Below are 25,408 nucleotides of genomic sequence, written 5' to 3'. Positions count from 1 at the left end.
TTCCTTGGAAAATATAAAAGCTATGACTCTTTCTTAAATAACCACAATGTCATTATCACAGCTAACAATATTAACAATAATTCCTTGGTATCATCAAATATTGAAATTTTATAAATATTATCAACTTAATTATTAAAAATACTTGTTTTCACCAAATTTTCCATTTATCCTCTCAATGCTGCAATGATTTCTGAATAATTTCTTGAGTAAACTGTTTTATAAAAGATAATCACTATTCAAGACCAAAAAAAAACACGTTTAAATGAAAGGTTTCCACAGAATTCTACAGTAGTCACCCAGACTGCTAAGCCATTAAGGAGAGACTCTATTGTTTTCCACTAAAAATCTAGAATGTTACTTATGTCATAACGGGAATGTTTTCTCAGCAAAATACCACAAAAGTAACCCAGTAAAACCTGAAAGCATCATTACTTATCTTACACAAGCAATCATTAATAACTAGAAAAACCCATTTGTCTAGTGTTACTTCTAAAAATGGACTACTAGATGAACTTAAAAAAATTAGATCGCTTTTGTTTAACCTATCAGTGTTCCTAACAGTGTTGTGGAATATGAAGATACGATTATATCTAAAAATCTTTGGTTCTGCAAAAAAGCCAAACTAGAGCACTGAAGAGAGGTATGACTAAACTCCAGCTAACAGACTATAGTAGTAATTTCTATTCCTATGAGGAATGACTTTGATTCACATAAATAACACTCATTTTCAAAATATAAAAGATTTGAAGAGATAAAAGACAAAATGGGCTCATTCAATTTTAACCTATAATTTTTCACACAGTACAACCACTAGTTAAAAAGAAATTACCAACCTGTGGAATATAAACAACCAAAGCTCAAAATATGAAATACAAAGTCAAATGTAAATAAGAAAAAAAACATCTACATGAGTTACATACACTGTCTTTTCTAATCCTATATATTTTTACTAATGCAAAATACATCAAATTAGAAAGTATAATCCTAAAGTGCTTTAAAGTTTGGGACTACAAAGGATTACCTCCAAGATCAAAAGCAGCACGGCACGAATGCCAACAGCACATGATCTCACTGCACAAAAATTTGCTGCTGCTCAATTTTTTGCATCACAAGTCTCTAAAGTAAATCAAAACAGTTACAACGCTTACGATGTTTAGTAGGAAGCATTTGTGCGTGTGTGTATTCAGGTAAAGTTGTGTCACTATTTTTACCCATATCATTTTCAAATTATTTGACTGGCAATCCCGGAACTTCTTGAAAGACAAAAAATGTCTGTTTTAGTTGTGTCTCTGTAACCTGAATATACTCAAAAGCTACAACTATAACATATCACTGTAACCAACATTCTAAAAATGATGTCAAGGTCCAAAAATAAAAACTTGAGTTGTCTTCATTATTTTTTAAATTTTGCTATGATAATAAGAAATGTGGTTTAAAAATGCAATCCGCTAATACATTCTACATAGTTATCACTAATCAATGAGGGAAAATGTCTAGATGTTGAATAAAGAATAAAAAAGAGGAAATAATTTGCAAGGTGTACAATTCCACATAATAAAAGATTCTATTTCATGTCGACTATAAACAACAAAAAGCAGAGAAAGGAAAATCTTGGTCTAAATATTTTATAGAAATTAGTATTCTCAATTCAAACAGCAATAATTAGAGTACTCTGACACTCCCACTCTAAATTTTTGAAGGTCAATTCATTTATTTAACTTCTGAAAACTAAACTATAAAATTTGAAGTACATACCTGAAAGCCATTTTTTGGACTGAATTCCCAAAATTTCAGGTTTACCATAAATTAACTGTTATCATGAACTTTAACTTCAAGAGACAGAAATACAGTGTGTGCACGTGTGCATTTTGTGGCTGGCAATCTTTCTAATTTTCTTATCTTACTGATTTCATCTTGCCTTCTTCCATGACGTGAAGAATGAGAAGCTGCCTAAACTGTAGGCAGCATTCACAGCTGATCTGATGCAAAATTATCCACCAAATCAACAGGTGAAGCCACATTCTGACAATTTTTAACTTCAAAAAAATGTATCATTACTATCAGTGTCCATGATCTTCAACGCTAAAAGTTATGGTCAACTCTTTTATATCATCTGTACAGTAAAATATTTCAAATTGCTTCCCAGATGCAATTCACTCTTCTGTGTTACTCAGTAGTAACAAATAGTTGGGAACCCATTAAGAGCCACTGACTGTACTCACTGCTTTTTACAAACACTACTCTATTCCCCACTATACACCTGCAAAGTAGTCTTATCTCTTTTTTCTACAGATGAGAAAACTAAGTGTGAGAAGAGTTAAGTCACATGACCAAGACAATTAATAAATGGTAGAGCCAGATTCTAATCCAAGTCCATCTTTAAGGTCTGTTTGCCCTTCTCAGCATTCTAGACTCCCAGTTATGCTAACCTTGTTCACAGGTTAAAAAAAAAAAAATCTCCAACTATTTGTTCTCCAGAAACTTGTCTTTAGGACTAGGGAATGAGAATAAAGTCATTTCCAGGGGTTATTTTTGCAAATACCAAGACACAGTTTTCTCCAAATTCTTCTTGATTTGACTTTTAATATTTCAAATATAAATATTAAATTTATATCATTGACACAGCAAGACTTCAAGACATGCATCAATCACCACAAAAAACTTCCTGCAACAACATCCCACTGTTTACTGGCTTCCATTTCTGCTCCTGAGGAGTCAGCTATCAGGGTAACCACCACAGCTACTCTAAAGCTAATCTGTCCTTTGTTCTCTGCCAATATTTAACATATTCTCTTTGTTACTGGTGTTCTCCATGTTACTATGATGTGTCTAGAAGTATATTTCCTTTTAGCTATTCTGCTTCTAATTCTCTGAACTTCTTAAATCATGGACTGGTGTTTTTCATCAGCTCTGAAAAATTCTCAGCTATTCTCTCTTCAAATACTGCCTCCTTTTCCATTACATCGCCCTTCTACAATTAGAAAACTCATGAAATACTGTTAGACCCTCTCATTCCATGTTCTATATATTTAAACCTCTTTCTTTTTACACACTTCCTTGTCTTTCTGTACTACATTCTGGATAATTTCTTCTTTGTCTAGTTCATTAATTCTCTTTAGTTGTATTTAATCTACTGTTAACCACACCAGTGGGTTTTTCATTAAAATTACTGTATTTTTTATTTCTAGTTTTGTTCAAGTCTTTTTAAAATCTAAGTTTCCTCTTCCTTGCAGACATTCTCTATCTTTTTGTAAATGTAACAGTTGTATTATAATCTCTGTCTGATAATTCCAAAATCTGAAGTTTCTGAGAGTCTACTTCTGTCAGTTGTCTCTCCTACTTCTTACTCATGGTGCCTTGTTTCTTTGTGTGCTTGGTTGTATTTCATTGTGAGCTAATTCTCTAGAAAATAACTAGTGGGAATCACTTGGGACCTAAGATAAAAATGTATTCTACCTGAGAGGACTTTCATTTGCTTCTAGCAGATACACAGAACCACTTTAAATTCACAACTTGAGGAGTTTTTTGGACAACCCAGGTGACACTAATTTGAGCAGCAAATGAAGAAGAGGTAAGGTTCATGGTTATAAGATTTTATAAGATTGGCACCTGAGCTAACATCTGTTGCCAATCTTTTTTTTTTTTTCTTTTTCTTCTTCTTCTCCCCAGTGCCCCCCAGTACATAATTGTACATTCTAGTTGTAGGTCCTTCTGATTGTGCTATGCGGGACACCACCTCAGCATGGCTCGATGAGTAATGCCATGCCCATGACCAGGATTCAAACCAGAAACCCTGGGCCACCGAAGCAGGAGCGTGCAAACTTAACAACTCGGCCACGGGGCTGGCCCTAATAACTTCTTAGGAATAGGTGTTTTTTCAGGTCCAAGACAACTATTCTTGCAGCCTCCTGTGAGCAAGAGCCTGGGAAGATTTTAATCTTGGTTTACCCATGCTCTATGGGCATAGCTCTTTGGAGTCCCAGTTTTACAGGGAAGAAATTTCCTATTAGACGCCCTTCCTTAGGCCAATTTGGCTCTAATTTCTAAGCCCTGTGCCTTGTGAGGCCTTCAAAACCAAAGTAAAAGTTCCCTAGAATGTGACAAATGTCCTCAGAGGAAAAGCAGTTTTAACAGTCTACTTACTTCTCTGAAGCCCTTCATTCATGTAGATTTTTGGCCTGGTAATTTCTTACTGTTACGTCAGCTCTTAAGGAAAAAAAAAAAATTTCTAGAATTTCTAATTCTTTTCAGGGAATTACTTTGTCCATATAACCAAGCTGAGCAAATTATTGTTTTCAATTTTAAAACGTTTCATACTTTTATATTTCAATCACTAAAAGTTTCATTTTGTGGGAAAGTACAACACATAGCAAGGAACAATTTGTCTTTATTCAGCTTGATTCACTGGTACTGTCTAGGATAAAATTTTGCCAAATCCCAAAACAGATCAATTCCATTATACTACAAGACTATTAAGAAATGGACAAGATTCTGAAATTAATTCCCCGAATAGAAATCTGTATAATTGCTATGGAATTTATTGGTCTGCTGATTTTTCCCCACCAGCAATATGTATAATGTACAAAAATTTTATAATTGAAACTACTGGAAGATTGGCCAGAATGGCAAAAAGATGACAAAAAAGGAAGAACTAAGTTCAATCTTGTCTCTGCCAAGAAACAAAATCATAAAGATATGGAACTACATAAAAATTTAATAGTTCTTTGTAAGATTTTATATATAGTCTTATATAGACTTTATAAGAAGTCTAAAAATGAAATCATGTGCCACATAACATTTTGGTCGATGACAGACCACACATATGATGGTGGTCCCATAAGAATACTATCATATAGCCAAGATGTGTAGTAGGCTATACCATCTAGGTTTGTGTAAGTACACTCTACAATGTTCGCATAACGATGAAATCACCTAATGACGCACTTCTCAGAATGTATCCCCATCGTTAAACAACACACGACTATATAAGCAAAATTGGGAATATTTGCAAGATATAATAGGCAGAGTTAAAATCTAAAATATACAAAATACTCTTGAAAATCAGTAAGAAAAAAAATAAACATTCCCAGAAAATGGACAAAGGGCTTAAACAGGCACCAAAGAAATAAAAAAAAGCAATCTATCACTTTCTGCCAATAGGTTAAACAGAAGCAATGATTTACAATACCTTCAGGTAGCAAGGTTATGGGCAAATGTAATTTATATCCTGCACTAAAAGTTGGTGTATAAATTAATATTATCTTTCTATTAGGCAGTTTGGTAATAAGTATCAAAATCTAAATTATACATACCCTTTCATACAATAATCCCACTTCTAGAAATATATAGTAATAACAGTGCACGAGGATCCATGAAAAATAAAACTAAAAAACAGAACACAAAACTGATTAAAATTAAGAGTTCCATGCACAATTAAAACTTAAAAATTAACGGGGCTAGCCCTGTGGCTGAGCGGTTAAGTTCCCGCGCTCCGCTGCAGGCAGCCCAGTGTTTCGTTGGTTCGAATCCTGGGCGCGGACATGACACTGCTCATCAAACCACGCTGAGGCAGCGTCCCACATGCCACAACTAGAAGGACCCACAATGAAGAACATACAACTATGTACCGGGGGGCTTTGGGGAGAAAAAGGGAAAAAATAAAATCTTTAAAAAAAAAAAAAACTTAAAAATTAAGAAACTGAATAACAGAAAAAGAAATACTGTTTAAGAAAGGTGGGAATATAAGTTACTTTCTAAAATTTCACTTTATACTTTTTTTTTAAATGATATATTATCATGATTCTTTTGTGATGTAGTGGTTAAGATTTGGTGCTCTCACCACCACAGTCCGGGTTTGTTTCCTGGTCAGGGAACCACACCACCCATCTGCTGGCTGTCGTACCATGGCAGCTGCATGTTGCTGTGATGCTGAAAGCTATGCTACTGCTATTTCAAATACCAACAAGGTCACCCATGGTGGACAGGTTTCGGTGGAGCTTCCAGACTAAGACAGACTACGAAGAAGGACCTGGCCACTCACTTCCAAAAAACCTGGCCATGAAAACCCTATGAATAGCAGCAGAGCATTGTCTGATATGGTGCTGGAAGGTGAGTACGACACAAAAAGACTGGGCAGGGTTCTGCTCTGCTGTACACAGAGTCACTAGGAGTTGGAATCAACTCAACAGCACTAACAACAATCACGATGCTTGGGAGATTGAAAGTATAGAAAGGAATTAGCTCATCCAACAATTTTTGTAGTTTTATTTTTTGTTTGTTTAGCTCTGTGTAGTGGATTAAACACAGTAACAAATTTTCTGTCACTTTCTCCATCAGGAGATGGAGTTTAATTCTCCTCCCATTGAATCTGACTGACTCTGTTTAACCAATAGAATACAGCAGAAGTAATGCTCAACGGTTCCAAGCAACGCCTTTAAGAAGACGGGCTGCTTCCACTTTCTACCTCTTAGAATGCTTTTTCTTGGGACACTCCTCTCAGAACCCACCAGTCATGCCCACATGGAGAGGCCTCATGTAGGTGCTCTGATCAACAGCCCTAGTTGAGCTCCCAGACAGCAGCCAGTATCACCTGTCAGCCATGTGAGTGAGCCATTTTGGAGGTGGAAACTCTGACTTCTGATGAGCTGATACCAAGTAAAACAGAGATAAACTACCCCTACCAAGTGCTATACAGATTATAAAGTCATGAGTAAATAAATATTACTGTTGTCTTAAGCTACTAAGTGTTGGAGTGGTTTATCACACAGCAGTTAACAGTAGGAAAAGTCTCTTATTTACTCCTGTTATATTTTCAGCACCTAGAACAGTACTTGGTATGGGACATCTACTTTTAATAGGCACAAAACCAGGAGTATGAGTAAAGATGATGTACACTGCCTTGGCACTTACAGAACAGTCAAAAGTGGAACACAGACTATTAGGTAAAAAGACTAGTATAATACATAATGAATGTTCCGTAGTAGTATAGGGTATCTGGCCAAATAGGAAGGGTACAACACAAACTCAGTGGTGTAAGGAAGCTTCCTAGAGCAGTGGCACTTAAGCTGATACCTCACAAGAGTCAGTAAGAGCAAGAGATAGAATATCCCAGGCTTGAGGTGAGCAAAATCATAAACAGTTCCAAAAACTCAAAAATTTCAGTACTTTATAATGAAATCACAGAGTATAGTGGAGGCAGAAGAAGGAGGCAGAAGACTAAGAAATAGGTGACAGCAGAGTACTCAAGGGTTTTAAGCTACAGAGTAAGAGAACAAGGTGAGAGCTTAAAAAGATCACCTAGCTACAGGGCCACTAGTCAGAAAACCTTACAGAAACATAGGCAAAAGATGATGATCAAGAGATAATAAACCAGAGTAGAAGTAGAGGGGATAAAGAGAATGGACTCAAGAGATACACTCCACAGAGCTTGATGCCTTCACATGAGGATTTGGGAGAAGGGAGTAAAATGTGTCTGCCAGGTTTCTGGCTTGAACAATTAGAGAGAGAGGTGGTGCCACTCAACAGGATAATAAACTTGGGAGGAGGAATAGGTTTTGAAGAGAAGATGGTAAATTCACTTGCAGACATAATGAATTTGAGTTTTCTGTGGGCCATCCAAAAGTGGAGTTATCCAGTAGGCAATCAGATACACATGTCTAAAGCTCAGGAAGAAAACGGGGTTGGAGATCTAGATAAGAGATTCATCCTAAGTTTTTCCTCTCTTTGTAACACTAATCTCTCACTATCTCCTCTGTAGTCTTCAACCATTCAGTCACTACTTTACAATTCTCTCACAATATGTCTTTATAAAGTATCTCTCTCTCATTTTGTTAACAATTCCAAAGCGGTGGTTTTATGTTATGAGGAAGCCCAAATTTAATCAATGTTTTGCCACACCCTTTGCAAGATAGGATGCATGATGGCCACTGGTCAGGCATTTTGCAGGTAGTTTTAGTGACCAGAAAGAGGAAAATCAGGGGAACTGATCAAGGCTACTTCACCGACTGAAAGAAAGCATCTGAACTCCTGATCAAAGTAGAAAGGAGGTAGGGGAGCAATTCTCTGAAGAAAGAAAACAAGGTATATCTGAAGAATAAATAGGAAGCCAGAAGATTATCCGAACAGCAGAGTTAAAAAAGTCCAGAAAGATAATCATAAAGTAAAAAGGGGGCCAGAGAAAAAAGAGCTGACATACCAGGCACTTCCTTGTCCCAACCTCTCCCATTCTGTCCTACCTTCACTGCCTCCTGGTTAATTTATCACTTCCCAATGGCTTCCATTACACTCAGTTTTGACAATTACAGAATTTGGCTTGGAGAACTTTACGTAGACCATAGCAAGACCACTGCAGGATCGGATCGTAGCTTGAAAAGAAAACTCAACATAAGGAGTAGACAATTACACCACCTGAGTAGAAAAAGAAAATCATGATACTTGATACTGCAAATAGGCAAACACAACGTTGCAATGTCTGATCTCTGCAGTCTATCAGTCTTCTCTTTTAATCTCTGCCAAACCACACAGAGAAAATCTTCAAGCTCTAAGGAGACAAAAATGCAAAACCTCAGAGTAATTGCTTGGGAGGTGGAGCTGGACAAACACAATTACAAAGGAAGCTGCAGGCCCTAAGTACCAGAGAGCTGTGTACATTACTAGGAGTCTTTTGACAGGAAAGTAGAATCACAAAACTTCTGAGTTAGAAGGAGGCTTGGAGATTGCCTTAGTTTCAGCTGCTATCACCAAGTACAATACACTGGATAGCTTTTAAACAACAGAAATTTCTTTCTCACAGTTCTGGGGGCTGAAGTCTGAGATCAGGGTGCAAGCATGGTCAAGTTCTCATTGAAGGCCCTCTTCCAGATGGCAGACTTCTCGTTGCATCCTCACATGCCAGAGAGGAAGCAAGCTCTTTTGTGACTCTTATAAGAGCACTAATCCCAATCATGAGGGCTCCACCTTCATGACCTCATCTAATCCTAATTATCTCCCAAAAATCTCACTTCCTATAACCATGGGGGGGGGGGGGGGTTCAACTTACGAATTTTAAGGGACTACATTCAGTCCATTACAGAGATCATCTAGTAGAGTGTTTTCCAGATATTTTAAAATCCTTTTTAGAGGTGAGTAGATCAATCCACAGTGATACCATATCAAAACATATTTCAAGTCAATGAAATTAAGAAAAGCAAAGCTTCCATTGAGAGAAAATTAATCATGAAAAAAATCCTTACATGGTATGCTTATCTACCTGGAAAATGTAAGAGAATCAACTGAAAGCTGTTATAATAAACAGATTCAGAAAGTGACTGGTTACAAAAAAATCAGTAGCTCTTCTATTTACCAACAATAGTCAGGTAGAAAAAAATAAACAGAGACACACACACATACATATATAAAGAGAAAAATCCAATTCACAACAATAAAAAATAAAATACAGTGGGAATGTACAAAAGACCAAATGATAAAGCTTCTGATGTCCAAGGAGAAAAAATAAATCATTCATTAAATAGTATCGAGAAAACTGGCTAATGAAAAGCATAAAAATTTTTGAAACTTCTAATTCATACTATACAACTAAACATATTCTAGAATAACTGCAAACCCAAAATTTAAAATTGAAACTATGAAAATAGTTGAAAAATATAAATTAATACCAATATAAACATAAGGTAGGAAAAGTCTACAAGATACATAAAGGAAGAACAAAATTTAACTACATAAAATGTTAAAACCTGAAAGAAAGCAGAAGGGGAGGAGGCATAAAGTCAATTATACCCAAATAAATCTGTTGAAATAAAGAAAACATGGCAATACAGAATAATGGCAAGTACAGGGCCTCTCAAACAGCTTTGCAGTCAAGGGTAAAGTGGTACAACCCTTCTGGTGGGCAATTTGGCCATGTGTATCAAACACGGGCATATCTTTTGACCCAATTATTCTGCTCAAAACAAGGAGTTAAACATGGGCCTATCTTTTGACACAGTAATTCCACTCACAACAATTTTTCCTAAATAAATAACAATGCATAGGCACAATAATGTTCAGTGTAGTACTTCTTGTCTTAAAGATTGAAAGGAATCTAGATGTCCAAGAATGGAAGACTACTTATGGTACATTCATATAATGAAATAGTATGGAGACGCTAAAAATTATGTGGAAGAGTAACAACATTAGTAATATAAAATATTAAATGAAAAACAAATGCAAGCAAAAAACTAGCATGAATCTACTTTTAGTTAAAAAATAAGTACAGCTACACATACACATTTATTTTTGTATATCTATAATACACATACATATATACACATACAACAAAGGACAAAGAAACTAAGATTAACCCCTAAATTAGTTAAGAGAAATGAAGGCTGGAGAAGGGAGGCAATTTATCCCAAGCATCCCTACACCACACACATCCACCTATCAAGATGAGTATTCTTACCACAAGATTCTTGGACTTGATGAAGAAAAAGACGACTAGTTAAATGTGTGCAGTGGACAAAGACAGACATAACGGTACCACCTGCCCATCTCCTATCAAAACCACCTTCCCCACCAAATCCCACCAGGGATCCAGGGCAATCAATCCACTATCTCTCCCCAGGATGACAAGAGATGTAATGTTGAAAACTCCTCTTGGATTCCTGCACAGTAGCTACTGGGACACCTCCAAAGCGATTGATTCTGATCCCCACTGGTTATCCACAAACAGAATGCCCACCTCTGCAGCCAGGCCTGTAACTTGGGCTCAGTCTTCTTGCAGTGTTGTATCACCCCAACTCCATCAGAAGGCAGGTACATCTCCCACAAGCTGGTTATAGCAGAAGTGGGACTTACTTTCTCACTGATCTAATTATTCTAAAGATCCACTATTTATAAGTGAAGACCTAATTACTTTTGGTTCAACTTTTTTATCTTACTTAGGAACAAAATGTTTAGTAACACTAAGAGATAAAACATTCCTGCTAACCAACATTTGTTACTTGGCTTTCTAAACTAGGACTTGCAGTACAAATCTGACTCTTTTTTTCAGCCTCTCCCAAAGCAAGATAATCCTGATGGGAACTTTAAGAAATTCCCAACAGTGCAGGTAATTTATTTTTGATCATTTATTTTTAACAATTTCCACAACAGACATTACTTTTTGTAATAGGGAAAAAAAAAACCCTTTTTTTTTCTACTGGCAGGCTAAACTGTCCCTGTAATTATTCAACCTAAGTTATGTACCCACAGCAGCATTTTCTTTAGACAGATATACCACAACTAGTCTATTATAAATTATCATGTAAAACTAAATCCAATCGATTTAAAAAAGTAAATCATTCTTGTAAATGTAGACTTCATGACCCATAAAAAGGTAAAGGTAAGCATTCTTGTCAATACAAATTAATGAAAATTTGCAATCATCTATAATGCCTACTTCAAATCTCTTAAATTTATTTTGTTTCCAAAAACTAATCCAGGGCCAGCCTCAGTGGCCTAGTGGTTAAGTTAAATGTACTCTGCTTAGGCAGCCCAGGTCCAGTTCCTGGGTGTGGACCTACACCACTCGTCCATCAGTGGCCATGTTATGGCAGCAGCTCACATACAAAATGAGGAAGATTGGCAGTGGATGTTAGCTCAGGGCAAATCTTCCTCAGCAAAAAAAATATAATAAAAAAATTTAAAAAGTAATCGAATAACTACCTTTCCTAGGCAACTAAGTTAAGAAAAATAAAAAATCCGCAGTTACTAAATATTTTCAAGGAGTCAGTCACAGATACCACATGCAGCACAGAACAATGACTGAATGATATTATCTTCAGATGTTTTTCATCCAAACTAATGGACATTTAATGAGCACCTAATGCATGCCAGGCCCTACACTGGGTGCTAAAAACACAAAATGCTAAGACACAGATCCCACACTCCAGTTCTCTGTCTAGTCAAGGAGGCCGGCACTATGATGAACATTATTATAAAATATATATATACAGACCCCAATCCTTTATCTCCAATTCCAAAAATCTAAAAGTCTAAAAATTAAAAACTGTTTTCTAAGTTGTCAACAAAACATGGCCTAACTAATGTGAAGCTTTTTATAGTCTTTTTTTATTCTACTTAGTGTGAATATGTATAATTTTGCTGGGAAAATTAATGCGTATGATTTTGGGGTGACTGCTCCTATCCACAGGAGGATTCACGATATACAGCATATGCACCATATTAATTTTCTAAATTCCAAAAACTTTTTACATCTGAGACACACATGCCACCATGGGTTTCAGAAAAGAGGTTGTAGACCAGGTCTGGAGGATGCAAAGAAAGATGGATTATTTCAAGGAGCAAAGGAGTCAACTGAGGAAGTAAAAGTTATAGTCAGAGAAGCCTTCAGAAAAAAGGCTGTCTTGTTCTAGGCTTCACAACACCACACGTGAAAATTTTAAACCAATCCTTTCATAAAACTACCAAAGACATCTTTTATTATTTCTACAGCCTTACGGCCTTGTTTTGAAAGATCTGAGCTGCCAAACCATATTTACACATATTTCATTCTCCAAACAGATAAGAGCATTACTATATACCAACTCTGTATTTTCATCAAAAAGTAAAAACTTTGTCTTCTTGGCCCATACAGCTTTATACCAAATAAATGTACAATTTCCATTAAGTTCATTCAAATATAGTCAGTCTTGATTACATGGATAGGATCAACCACACTCCAGATTATCCATAGTACAACATAATATTTAACACTTACAATGATAGCATTAACTATCTAAGCATTTTACATATATATGTATATATTAATATATTATGTTAATAAGGACACATTCAGTCCATAACAGAGATCATTTGGTGGAGCAGTTTCCAAATATTTTTAAATCCATTTGAGAGCTGAGTAGATCAATTCACAGTGATACCATAACAAAACATCTTATTTCAAGTCAGTGAAATTAAGAAAATCATCCCAGCACAGCTTCCATAAATGAAAATTAATCATGAAAAACCCTTACACCAAAATGGCTAGCTTCAGATGATATGCTTATCTACCTGGAAAATGTAAGAATTAACTGAATATGTTATATACATAGATATGTATATGTTACACACACACACACACACACACTCATTTAATCCTCAAAACAACTTCCCCCTCCCACAACAGCCCCCAATAACAACCTCTAATTTCTCAAGTTCTAGCACACACTCAGTATATTACTGCCATTCTAATCATTTGTCCATGTTAAGAAAATTGCCTTATACTAGTGTACAAGCACCATTCCCCAGACTGGTGCTGATTCAGGACAAAGCTTTCAGGGGTCTGGGACAAAAAGGGGGTGGGGCATGGACGATATATTAATTTTCTTACGAAACACAAGTCATTCAACTTAAAATATCATACTTTATTCTGAGGTTGTCCTCACTTTTTCAATGTTAAAATATGATAACAGTGACCAATGCTTAGTTTTTTTATTGCCCTTACTGGCCAAATAAAAAGTCAGTAACCCAGTGAATCCCCCTAAAAACCCTAAGTGTTAGGATAACATAGAATAAATCTACCATGTATGCATGGAGGGGTGGAGGACAGGCATAGGCAGGAAATGAAGAACTGAAACTTGCGGGGTCAAAGGGAAGCAGACACTACTTTTACATGTAACAGTGACATACAAATTTAGAAAGAGACTGGTCCAGCAAACAAAATAAAGCTTTGCAAATTTCAGTCTCTTATTCAGAAAAGATCACAAGTATTGAGGCAGTTCCTCATTTTAAAGCAAGATAAAATGGGAGAAATAAAAAAAGATGATAAATTTGAACTTTAAAATGAAAGCAAAGCTCATAATTCTCAACAATTCTAGGAAAAAGGGATTTAAAAGAGTATCATTATTTGATTTTCTTCTAAAAAAGCAGCCTAGGGAAGATCATTAAAAGCACGGGCTCTAGATAGCCAGCGGGCCACAATCCCAGCTCTGCATTAGCTCTGTAAACCTGAACATGTGACTTTTACCCTCTTTCTGCTTCAATTCCTTAAAGGATTAAATGAGTTAGGATAAGAAAGGTGCTTATAACAGTGCCCGGGACTTAGTAAGTGCTTCAAAAGTATACTGTCCTAAATATTATTTAATAACGTGAAGAAACAATGGTAAAGTAAGGATCAGAATGAAGATTACAAAAGTTATGTTACTAAAAGTACTTGATGTTATACTTCCATAAAGTTTTTTTAAAAGTAGAATCATTTTTACGTAAAGTATATGAGGTTATGTGTGACACTTTTATTTACTTTTCAACTTAAATTGTTTAAAAAATTACATTAGGAAAAAATCTGAATCCCGTTAACGATACCCTCAACAGGTAGAGACACTTGATTGCTTGTAAGTTTGTGTCCAAGGCTCAGGAACGCACTACTCAACTGACAGCTGTATTTGAGCGAGTGAGAGACAAGACCAGACACTCAATACTTCCACCAAGAAAAGAAACTTTCATCCCAGCAGTGCATTCAGAGACATAAGATTCATAACCTATAGTTAAAAAACCTAACTACCCATAGATGAGCAAGTCAAGTACCCCAAGCTTCCATAGAAAACAGACAGACCAAGTAATGCAGGCACCACACAGCAAGCAGACCTGGTACCTGCACTCTTCCTGGGTGGGGCAGCTCCTCAAGTTCTGCTGGCCCCTCCCATAGGACGCTGACTGCCTGCTCACACCACATAAGGGATCTCCCTAAAGCAACCTTTCTCAGTTCATCCTGCTATTTGCCTTCTCTCAAACCACCTCTACACCCAGGGTGAATTATTAAAAGGCACCTGTTCTGTGATACATCATTTTATGTCTTAGCACACAAGTTATCTACATCCTTGCTCCTCAATAATGGTTCTTTGTCCAGCAGCTTTTAAGAGGAGCTTATAAGAAATGCAGACTAACAAACTGCATCACAGATCTACACAATCAGAATCTGCACTTTTAAACAAGAGTCCTAAGGGATTAAACAAGAGTTCTATGCACATTAAAGTTTGAGAAGCGCTGCTCTGTATGACTTGACTGCAGATAGATGTAAAATTTTAAATTTTACATTTGAATTTAGAGATACGGTATGAAAATTACCAAGACGTGGAATCAGAAAAGCTCAATAAAAGAAATAACCAACACATAAGTGAATTTCTTTACTACTTATATCAAGTGTTCAAAAGTTCATTTCAACAATGTCTACATTTAACGCTTCCTGCTTTATATCAGTATTTTGTGCAAAAGCACACCACCAGTAATACAGAGTTTTAGTGGGACTATATTTTGTTGTGCAAAGACTACCAAAAACTGACTAGGTTTAGAAATTTCAGAACAATCTAGCCTAAAGGTGTGCAACCTGCATGCTAAAATTTTGAGATTTAGTCCAAATCAGAGTTGACAAATGAAACTCTTTCCAAAAAGCTATTATTCAGAAAAAATCTAAAGGATGTAAACTTTAAACATAAATCATATTTCTGGAAGGAAAACTCTATACCAGCTAGTAATGAACAAACTGCAGGACACGTGTAGAACCGAAAACTGTTTTGGAGGCTTGTGTTCCTTTTTCCAGGAAGAGGAGGGGGAACAAAAATCAACTTCCACCCTCTGTAAAGTTCTTCGCATATCCTGAAAGCCCTCAATTTCCACGTTGTTAAGGTGAGTAAACTTAAGTGGTACTAAAACAACGTCACGTTTCTTTCCTGACAAGTGAAAGGCTTCTCCCTCTTCCAAAGGCTGCATTTTAACAGATTTGGGGATTCCGGGCGCGTTTCGCTTCCGGTCCACGAAGGAAGCGTGCTGCCCACGGCTGAAACGAGCAGGGAAGCCTACCGAGTAGGAAGTCGAGCCCGAGTCCCGCCGCCGGGCTCTGCCCTCTTGCAGCAGCTGGCCTCGCAGCCTAGACCCCGACCTCCTGAGGGAGGGGAGGCGGGCAGGCTGGGGGAAGCAGCCGCCTCCCCGGCTCGCCCTGGAGCTGGGGGAGCCCCCCACCCCCCCGCCACCCAGCCCCCACGCCGACCCGGGAGGCGCACGGCCGGGGGGCGGCGGCGGCGGCGGCGGCACCCTCAGGCCTTCCCGGGAGGCGGCAGCAGCTGCAGCAGCGGCGCGAGGGGAGGTGGGACTCGTTCTGAGAGGCTGAGGGGGAGGCCGGGGCGGGAGCCACTGCATGTGGGGGCTGCACTGGAGGAAGGCGGAGGCGCTCGGGGGCTCGGACCTTCTTATGATTATCATCGTCATCGTTTTGTTTTACCTGTGGCGCAGAAGGGCTCCCCAGCTCCTACTCCCTGAATCCTCCTCCTCCTCCTCCCCTCCTCTTTCTCTCTCTCTCCCTCAGTCTCTGCCGGGCGCTCGTAGAACCGACCGGGCCAGAAAGAGAACAGGATGGGAGGGGGTGGTGGCGGCGGCGGTGACCAACGACCACGTGACCACGCTCGCGCCGTAACGGCGACCGCCTCCTGCCGCGCGCCCTCCCCGCGCTCCACCTCTAATAACCCCGCGCCTCGCGCGCCCGGGACGCTCGTGCGCAGGCGCCCGCCCGGGCTTGGAGACTGCGCGGGCGCGCGACGCGCTCGCCCTGGGAGCCTGGTCTGTGGGGCCCCGCGAGGCGCGAGCTGGGCGCTGAGCAGCGGGCTGAGCTGTTCTTTGCGGAGCCGACCGGCTGCCAGGGCGCATGCGCAGGATGGCTTTTTTTTTTTTTTTTTTGCCTTGTAAGCTGGCCCTTCTTTCCCTCTCTTCCCCTTCCATCCTCTCCTCTGACCACCACACGTTTGGAGGCTGGGAACCTGCCTCTGCGACTTGGCCATTCACGCTCACACCACTACATTCCCAGGGTGGGACTGAGGAAAGGGAGATGTCAGGGACCCTCCTGGGGTCCTGAGAGGCTGGCCCTCCTGCCCAAGAATTTACATTTCCTTGCTGCATGTAAATTGCCTTCCATTGGACATTTTTCTGTAGCTGAGTAGACTCCTATTCATGCTTCAAGACCCAGCTCATTTGTCACTTCCTCTGTGAAATGCACCTCATTCCGCTTTGGGGCAGTCAGCATTTTGTGCAGACCTACTTAGTATAACTCATAGAGAAATAATACGTAACAGTGTTATTTTACAAACCTACAATACTAGGTTCAGATTTTATCTTTGCTCATAACCCAGGACAATATGTGTCTTTAGCATTGTGGTATCTCTGTAAAGTTTGGATTGACTCTCAGAACGCAGGCAATGTCTAAACTCTGTGCCTTGTTGCCCTCCCCCTTTGCTTAGTCATGATTTAACATTCCCTTTAACCTAGGCACGTGGAGTGCCAGTGTTTGTTTCCCCAATATGAAAGCCTTTGAATAGTAATTCGAATTAGAGTGGTAAATGCTTCACCTAATAAAAAAGGTTTATGGTCTGTTATTAGGCTACCTTCACAAAGAGCTCCAAAGGAAGTTGATACTGTTGAGTGCAGAAAAAAGATACCAAGGTAGAGAAAGGTTGAATTTCCAAAGGTTAGCTAGCTTAAGAGGAGGGTCCCTGTGTGGGAGACCTTTGTTCACAAACAGACAAACCCTGCCCTTCACATGGATTTCCTCTCTGTTTGCCCTTTTGTTGCAGAAACTGGACAGGTGAAGTTAGTGCCTCCCTCCAGATTTAATCAGGGTAAATAATTAAACTGTAAGGGCTGGCCCAGTTGCGCAGCAAACTTCCCACGTTCTGCTTCTCGGGCGCCAGTGGTCACTAGTTCGGATCCTGGGTGTGGACATGGCACCGCTTGGCAAAAGCCATGCTGTGGTAGGTGTCCCACGTATAAAGTAGAGGAAGATGGGCATGGATGGAATAGAACTAGCAACAAAAGCCCAGAAAATGTTGATAGAGAAACAGTATTAACGAGGGCTACTGAGAAACTAGGAAACTCTCAATCCTCAATACCCCAATCTCATGTGTCTGCAATGTTGGTGGACTCTTTTCTGCCCTTACCAATGTATACACCCACAGAGTGATCCTCCCCAGTAGTTTCAGCTACCACTTCAGATATGCTGGTAGCATTCCAGTCTAAATATCCAGTCCAAGGTTCAGACTCTGTGGGAGAGTGTTATTTTTGTGGCCCACAATGAACCATGCCTCCTCAGTTTTCACACTCTTGTGTAATCCTCTCCCCTTGAATCTGGGCTGGACCTGTCACTTGCTTTAAACAATAGAATGTGGCCAAAATGACTGTGCCACCCAGGCCTGGGCCTTAAGAAAGCTTTGCAGTGACAACACTGAAATTTATGAGAGCCTGTACTCATGGAAAACAGAGACAATTAAGAAATTCCTCCACCTGTTTGTGTTCTGGGAAGCAACTTACAAGAAAGAACCATTCTTCTCCATCTGACTTAGATGAAACTCACTGTCTACTCTTCCTCCTAAGAATAGCAGATGACTGCTTGTTTACCTGTGACAAGGCCCAACACAGACCTTTCCTTTTTTGCCTAAACCTGTTGATGAGGTCAGACACAAACCATTCAACTTACTGTTCTTTGTCTCATGAATGATTAGCCGAGATTAGAACTGTTTGTCCCCTTGAAACTGGCTAGACACAGAGACACATGTTTCGTGGCTGTCTGAGACTTCCCCTGATTACAAAACAACCCCAGCAATAATCATCCTACCTCTAACCTCTCCATTCCACCCTATAAAAGTATAAGGCAAAACCACCCTGCTGAAACACTCTGATCTTCAAATCTGGGTACTCTCCCTATTGCAATAGCCTCAATAAAATCTATTTCCCTGCTGGTTTGGCTTTTGTCTTTGACAGCAGCTTCTGCTTTTGTCCTTTAGGGGAAGCAGCATGTAAGAAATCCAAATACTGTAAGACTACCATGCTGTGAGACATCTAACCTAGCCACCTGTAGAGGCTAAATGGAGGAAAACCGAGGTCTCTGGCTAACATCCCAAGCTGTGTTCCCACTGGACACAGCACCAACCTGCCACACATGTGAGTGAGTGCCATCTTGGAAGTGAATTCTCCAGCCCTAGTCAAGTCCCCCCAGCTGACGCCACATGGAGCAGAGACGAGCTGTTGTCCACCATACCCAAACTGTGGAACTGTGGACAAATAAATAAAATTGTTCTGTTAAACCACTGAGTTTTGTGGTAGTTTGTTAAGTAGCAATAAATAACCAGAATAGACCTATAGATCCAGCTGTCCCAAATGGCCCCACAGACACCTCGAACTCAACCTGCTCAAATTGAGTTTTTCAAATTCCCTCCAAACCTGCCCCTTCTCCTGTGCCCTCTACCTCCACTGGCGGTGCATCATCCCCCAGGGCCCCAAGCAGATAACCTGGGAGCTCTCCGTGACTCTTCCTTATCCCACAACATTCAGTCACCAAGTAATGGATTCTCTTCTCCAGCCCCACCAACATCTTCTTACCTCAGATCCTCATCATCTCTCTCCTGAACTACTAAGGATTAGTCAGTTTCTTCCATATTGCAGGCAAGAGTCACACATGTACCCATATTATTTTAGAGGTTTATTGTTGGGCAGGAAGTTAAGAGACCTGGGAAACCAGCCCAGTCATCTCCCATCACCTGCATTCTGATGGTTTCCGGGGTGGGAGGCCCAGCTGGCTTCATGGAGAGCCACAGAATGACCCCATCCTATAGGCCACAACAGTAGCTCAAGGGATCCAGCTTCTCTCTGGCTCCTCACATTCTTAGTTTCCAAGAGAAAACCTGACAGGTCTGTTAGTCCTCAGTCAGTACAGAGCACCATGACAGGGCTGAGAGTGGCCTGCAGTCTAAACTAGGAAAAAGAAACTAAAGTAAAAAAGCTGATGATTAACAACTGTATAAAATATAAACATTGTATAAAAACTTGTTATGTTATGCTACATATAATACAATTCATATATTTAAGGTAGAAAAATTAAATATGAAGTGACATCAACATTCTTAGAAAAATAGCAATTGAGACAATTTTTCAGCAATTTGTGTGCTAGTTGCTTTTCTGCATTGGCACTGTGTGCATTCTCTGGCTCAGGGCATAACAGAAAGTGAAGCACGAGAAATGCAGATGTTCTCCAGGGAGGGGGGACCTGATGGGACAGCCCTCCTCAAAGACTAGCTCTCCCCTAGGCCTCTGCCTATGGGGACACTCAGCCTAGACCCACTCTGGCAAGGCCAACATTCACATCCCCTCTCCTGGCTCTTTTCTCCTCCACTCCACGTAACTCTCCTGGGTACATAGGCCACCACCAGATCCTGAAATTGCCATAGTAGCCTAGACTAACATGATAACAGGATGTACATCCTGCACCATATGGCAGTGAGAGGGATATGGTAAGCATGGGCTGTGGAACTGACATTAGGAATCATCTTCTCCTTTGGTACCCTGTACTTCCCTCCGTGGAAATACCCTGCTTAGATCTCCAACTGCAGGGAGCACGGTTGCCTTTCAGCCTCAGCTGCTCCTGCTGCATCCACCATTTTGTTTATGCCAAGGCCACATTTCCCCTGGGCTGCTCCCAGTCAGTGATTGAGCATAGCAGGGCTATCAGTGCAGGCCCATTCTGGAAGGATGCAGGATCCCTCTAATGGGCAGCTTTGACTCAAGGATTCCCCATATGTCTGGTCAAAACTTGACAAATAGAAACGGCAAGCAATAGGATATATTGGAGTATATGAGGAGGCCATTTGGTGTAAACTTAATTCGGCCTGACTTTGTTTTTGCAAAAGGGCCTGACATGGCCATTGAGCATGCATTGTATATCTGCTTTAAACATTTACTATGGCAAGAACAAATGGCCTTAAGATAAAGGTGCAACTTCCCCCCCCACACACACTGGCATTTCCTTAAGGAAAAGCATCTTTCCTTAGGCTAGGAACTGATTGCTACGCTCGCCTGTGACCATCCAGCTCAGGACAACAGAACTGCCACCCTGCTGTGTCCACTGAGACAGCAGACCTACCTGCTGTGTCCATCAATCGCTGTGCTGACAGAGCAGTCTCGTGACTATTGTAAAAGGGACGCTTCAATCATATGTGAAACATCCTCTTTGAGGGTATATAACCACTCCGTACACCCCACTTCTTTGGTGCCCTTTCTTCCTTTGGAAGAGGCCCCGGGCCATGGTCCTCACATTTTAGCTCAGAACAAACTCACTCAAATTTTCATTTATAGATTGATTATGGATTATTTTCATCAACACTTTCTTAGAACTGCCTGCAGTCTTAGGATCTTCTCAGTCAATCTTTCTTCCTTCGTAGCTTTTGCAGGTGTCAGTCCCTCCCTCCTGCTCCTGCTTCCTTCCCTTTATCCTTCACTGCTATTCTCTCAATGAAACTTTTCTACATCCAAACCTGTCTTGGTGTCTGCTTCTTTCAGGACCTGAACTGAAACCCACCCCCATTCTAGGACTTCATCTGGCCCACCCTCAGACTAGAGCTACAGGTCACAGTTATGAGTAATATCAAGAAATCTAAATTCTTTAATTCTTTTGTGTTTTGAAAAACTTTTCATCTCCCGGAGGCATCCATTAAAATGCAGCTAACTCCAGGTAAAGATAACAACAAACTAAAGCCTTTCACTGTTAAGAAAATAAGCAAGATTGTTTATTTTGACTATAAAGAGAATTAAGATTGTAATAAAGATTGTTAGGCTAATAATAAAAATTACTGAAAGGTTCGTGGGGTACCATAGTCTGTCTGGATACACCCTCCACATCTGTGTTCCTGTAGCAGATACTTTGGGGGCTGTTTATCCTGCTCATAATAAGAGCTCTCTCCCACCAACCCTCTGTCACCTTTCTCTTCTCTCCACCCCCAACCCCCATCAAGAACCTGAAACAAACAGGGCCAATCAGCTTCTCTTTCTGAGAAAATTGAGAACTGGGATCAAAAGACAACACGTCAGTCTTTGAGTATAGCTAGATCTGTAAGAACCCAGTGGAGTAAGCCATTTCATCAGTCAAGGTCTGATCAGGAGACTAGAAAACACTTCAGGTATGTACAACACAGGGAATCTAATACAGGGAATAAGTTACACTGGTGATGGAAGAACTGCAAGTCAGTCAAGCAATGGAGAGTTTACCCAGAAATTAGCAACAGCAGGTGGGAACTGTACTACCCTTTAGCTGAAGAGACACAAGGAAGAGCTGATGTACACCATGGTAACACAGAGTCTGAGTAGTTGCATGCAGAGAGAACTGCATACTTAAGGCAGCTTTCTTCAGAAGCTTCAGAAGGCGGTTGCAAGGTTTCCCCTCCCCTGCTGATAACCACAAGGAGTGAGTCTGAGTCAGTTTCCTGAAGAAGGGTCGTAGCTATTTGTCACACGGAGAAAGGGATGCTTGGCAGACAAAACAATACGTGTTCACTGCATTCCTTCCATTAGTTACTTGGCACATGTATACACCCTTCTTACACAGAATTTCAAAATGCTCTCACCTAATATAAAGCAACTATCCCTTTACCAACCCTGTACTTAAAAAGTAGATATTATTAGCAGGTGCACAACCAGTTGATGAGTGATATTAGGCTTTAGTGATATGAGGCTTCAAAGTCATTTTAACTCTCCACTAAATCACGGAAAAACAAGAACGATATTGTTCTACAGAGAGCCTACACCCTAAAAATGCTGAAATCAGAAAAATAGATTTGCATGTAGTGTCTGCATACCTGTGTGTGATAGACTGCTGGCTTTTCTTCCCTTCCAAATTTATTTTTCTCTTCTTTCATTGGAATTGAGTTTTAGCTGGGCATATGGCCATCTGTTTAGAAACTACATTTCCCATTCTGCCTTATGGCTGGGTGTGGCCATGTAACTTTGTTTTCATCTATGAAGTGTAAGCGGGTGCAAGGTGTACATTTCCCACGTTACTTATTTAAAAGAAAGGTGCTTGCGGGACGGCCCCGTGGCCGAGTCGTTGGGTTCGCGCGCTCAGCTGCAGCGGCCCAGGATTTCGCTGGTTGTGATCCTAGGCGCAGACATAGCACCACTCGCCAGACCACGTTGAGGTGGCGTCCCGCATGCCACAACGGGAAGGACCTGCAACTAAGATATACAACTATGTACCGGGGGGATTTGGGGAGATAAAGCAGAAAAAAAAAATTTGAGAAAAGTGCTTGCTCTATACTGACTCTCCTCTATTCCTGCCACCGAAACATAGACATGGTGGTGACCCAGCTTCCAATGTGCAGAGCTGGCAAAGCGTCAAGCTAGAAGGAAACCAGGTCCCTGAATTGCTTCATGGAGAGCTACCTCACCACCCTTGAGTGCCCTACTACACCTTTAAATGAGAGAGAAATAAACTTCTACCTTATTTAAGCCTCTGAATTATTTTTACCTTTTTTTTAAAGTTTCAAAGCCTATGCCCTCCCTACCTGACACAATATATAAGCTATTATATTTTGTTAACTAAGTTATGTGGAGAATCTCACAAAAGACTGTCTAGATCAATTTTTAAAACATGTAGATACATTCACTTGCCCTTGGAGGAAATGATGTCAACATTTATGGATATATGAAAAATATCAAATATTTTGATACTGTAAGGCCCCTTTTTGCACTATTATGCTTTTTTATTATCACCAGAGCACCCATGCTGAAAGTTGCCCTTAAAGATCTTGGAGAAGTCAGAGACATTAGGAGACAGTCTAGAGTAGAGTTTAAGGACATCGAACCGGGAGTAGAATTGCCCAAATTCAAATCCCATTTCCTCTAACTTATTAATGATGTACTCTCAGGCAAGTAATTTAAGTTGTTTAACCTCTGTGGCTTCAGTTCCATCTTTGAGATGGGAATAATAATAGCCTGTAACTTATCAGGTTGTTCTGAGCATTACTTGAGATAATCCACTATTGAGTAAGATATTTAGCACATAGTAACCACTCAATTAAAAATAGATATTATTTTTATATTGTTTTATATCTTGGAGTCTTGATCATAAAAGTACATCTGCAGTTTGTAGGAAGAGCAAATTATTCTAGGTATAACAATAGTGATTGGGAATCACTGTTTGCATTCACAAAATAGCAAATTCTGGATTTTACTTTGGACATCAAAAAGACAAAGGTATTTTTGTCACACTGCCTGAACATCTATGATATACCTACTAATATGCCTAAATGGCACTGCACTAAAAGTAATGTCTTTACTTTGTTATTCTGAAAACATCACATCTCAAAACATCATCCTATAAGAAGAAAGAACTTACAGGAAGGAGATAATCAGTGTTGATTTTCAACAGTTTTGTGGAAGGACAATGGAATCAGGATCACAATTATGTGAAGCCATTTCTTTGAAGCTTTTGTCCTCTGTGATAGCAATTATTTCCATTTATTCTTGGTCAGGTATGTACAGATGGTTCCCTAGTAAACACCTTTCAACAGTGATTTTTATAGTGTCTATATTCCATATGACACCCTTACATTTTTTCCAGGTGCAGGTTTAAAATCTGATGCCAAGAAAAGTGTAAATAAGCAACATAGCTTATACCATTTAGTTCATATCCCTGTTATAATGTTTGTCCCATTGTGTTGTGACCAGCTGCTTGAGTGTCTGACATTCCCTAGACTGTGAACTTCTCAAGGGCAAGCAGTATGTCATAATCATCTCTGCATCAGCAGTGTTTTAAGAGGTGCTTAGCATCTAGTAGGTATTCAATAAATGTTTGATATGAATAAAAGTAAATATGTATCACATTATGGAAATCGTCAACTTGCTACATGGTTGAACAGCGTTTTATTTATCTATTGCAAAGTAACAAATTACCACAAACATAGCTGCTTAAAACACATACTTTATAACCTCATAGTTTCTGAAGGTCCAAAGTCTATGCATGGCTTACCTAGGTTCTCTGCTTCAAGATCTCTCATGGGTTTGCAATCAAGGTGTTGGCTGAGACTGCGGTCTCATCTCAAGGCTTGACGGGAAAGATCCATTTCTAGGCTTACCTGGTTGCTGGCAGAATTCAGTTTCTTGCCAGTTGTAGGACTCAGAGCCTCAGTTTCCTGCTGGCTGTCAAATGGAGGCTGCCCTCAGTTTCTTGCCATGTGGGCCTCTCCATAGGGCAGCTCACCACATAACAGCTCGCTTCATCAAAGTGAGCAAGAGAGAGAGTTTCCTAGTAGGACAGATGTTACAATCTTATGTAATATAATTATGGAAGTGACCTCCCGTCACCTTTACAGTATACTGTTTGTTATAAGCAAGTCACAGGTTCCTTCCACACTTAAGGGGAGGGTATGACATGGGGCACGTGTACCAGGAGGCAGGGACAATTCAGGGCTATCCTAGAGCACCACAAGCAGGGCCTTTGCATAAACAAGATATGGGTACTTGGTCCACTCAAATGAAGAAACTTGGTTAGGTTCACATGCTACTTCATGAAAACGTTCAGATGCTTGCCCAAATGTGTTCATGCTCCAGACACATGATGTAACAGAAAGAGAGGCTTTCACGGAAG

At 39.9% G+C, this 25,408-nt stretch overlaps 2 protein-coding genes across 12 annotated transcripts in view; one reads left to right on the top strand and one right to left on the bottom strand.

Annotated features, from left to right (window-relative positions):
* TBC1D5 (TBC1 domain family member 5) overlaps positions 1-16,625 on the bottom strand; it is a 570,404-nt gene extending 553,779 nt beyond the window's left edge. For 2 of the 11 annotated variants that reach the window (XM_070238101.1, XM_014731847.3), the window contains exon 1: positions 16,232-16,461. The gene's annotated coding sequence lies outside the window, so the exon portion shown is untranslated. Of the gene's footprint in view, positions 1-16,231 lie in introns of all 11 variants that reach the window. The other 9 variants (XM_070238099.1, XM_070238103.1, XM_023620885.2 and 6 more) reach the window with 9 other exon arrangements.
* Positions 6,069-19,079, top strand: LOC111768410 (uncharacterized). Its single transcript, XM_070236961.1, has 4 exons — positions 6,069-6,108; positions 6,393-6,534; positions 15,717-16,096; positions 18,780-19,079. The coding sequence occupies exons 1-4, from the start codon at positions 6,069-6,071 to the stop codon at positions 18,827-18,829; spliced, it is 612 nt and encodes a 203-aa protein (XP_070093062.1). The 3' UTR covers positions 18,830-19,079.
* The last annotated feature ends 6,329 nt before the right edge of the window (positions 19,080-25,408 follow it).

The sequence above is a fragment of the Equus caballus genome, chromosome 16, assembly GCF_041296265.1.
Source record: "Equus caballus isolate H_3958 breed thoroughbred chromosome 16, TB-T2T, whole genome shotgun sequence".
In the NCBI taxonomy this organism is placed as follows: domain Eukaryota; kingdom Metazoa; phylum Chordata; class Mammalia; order Perissodactyla; family Equidae; genus Equus; species Equus caballus.
This window is presented reverse-complemented; position numbering and strand designations above follow the sequence as displayed.

Coding starts and splice junctions, on each gene's coding strand:
- LOC111768410 (XM_070236961.1), top strand. CDS start 6,069: ATGAATAGCAGCAGAGCATTGTCTGATATGGTGCTGGAAG. Junction 6,535..15,716: donor CCCACATGGAGAGGCCTCAT/GTAGGTGCTCTG, acceptor CCTCTTCCAAAG/GCTGCATTTTAACAGATTTG. Junction 16,097..18,779: donor CAGCAGCGGCGCGAGGGGAG/GTGGGACTCGTT, acceptor TTTGTCCTTTAG/GGGAAGCAGCATGTAAGAAA.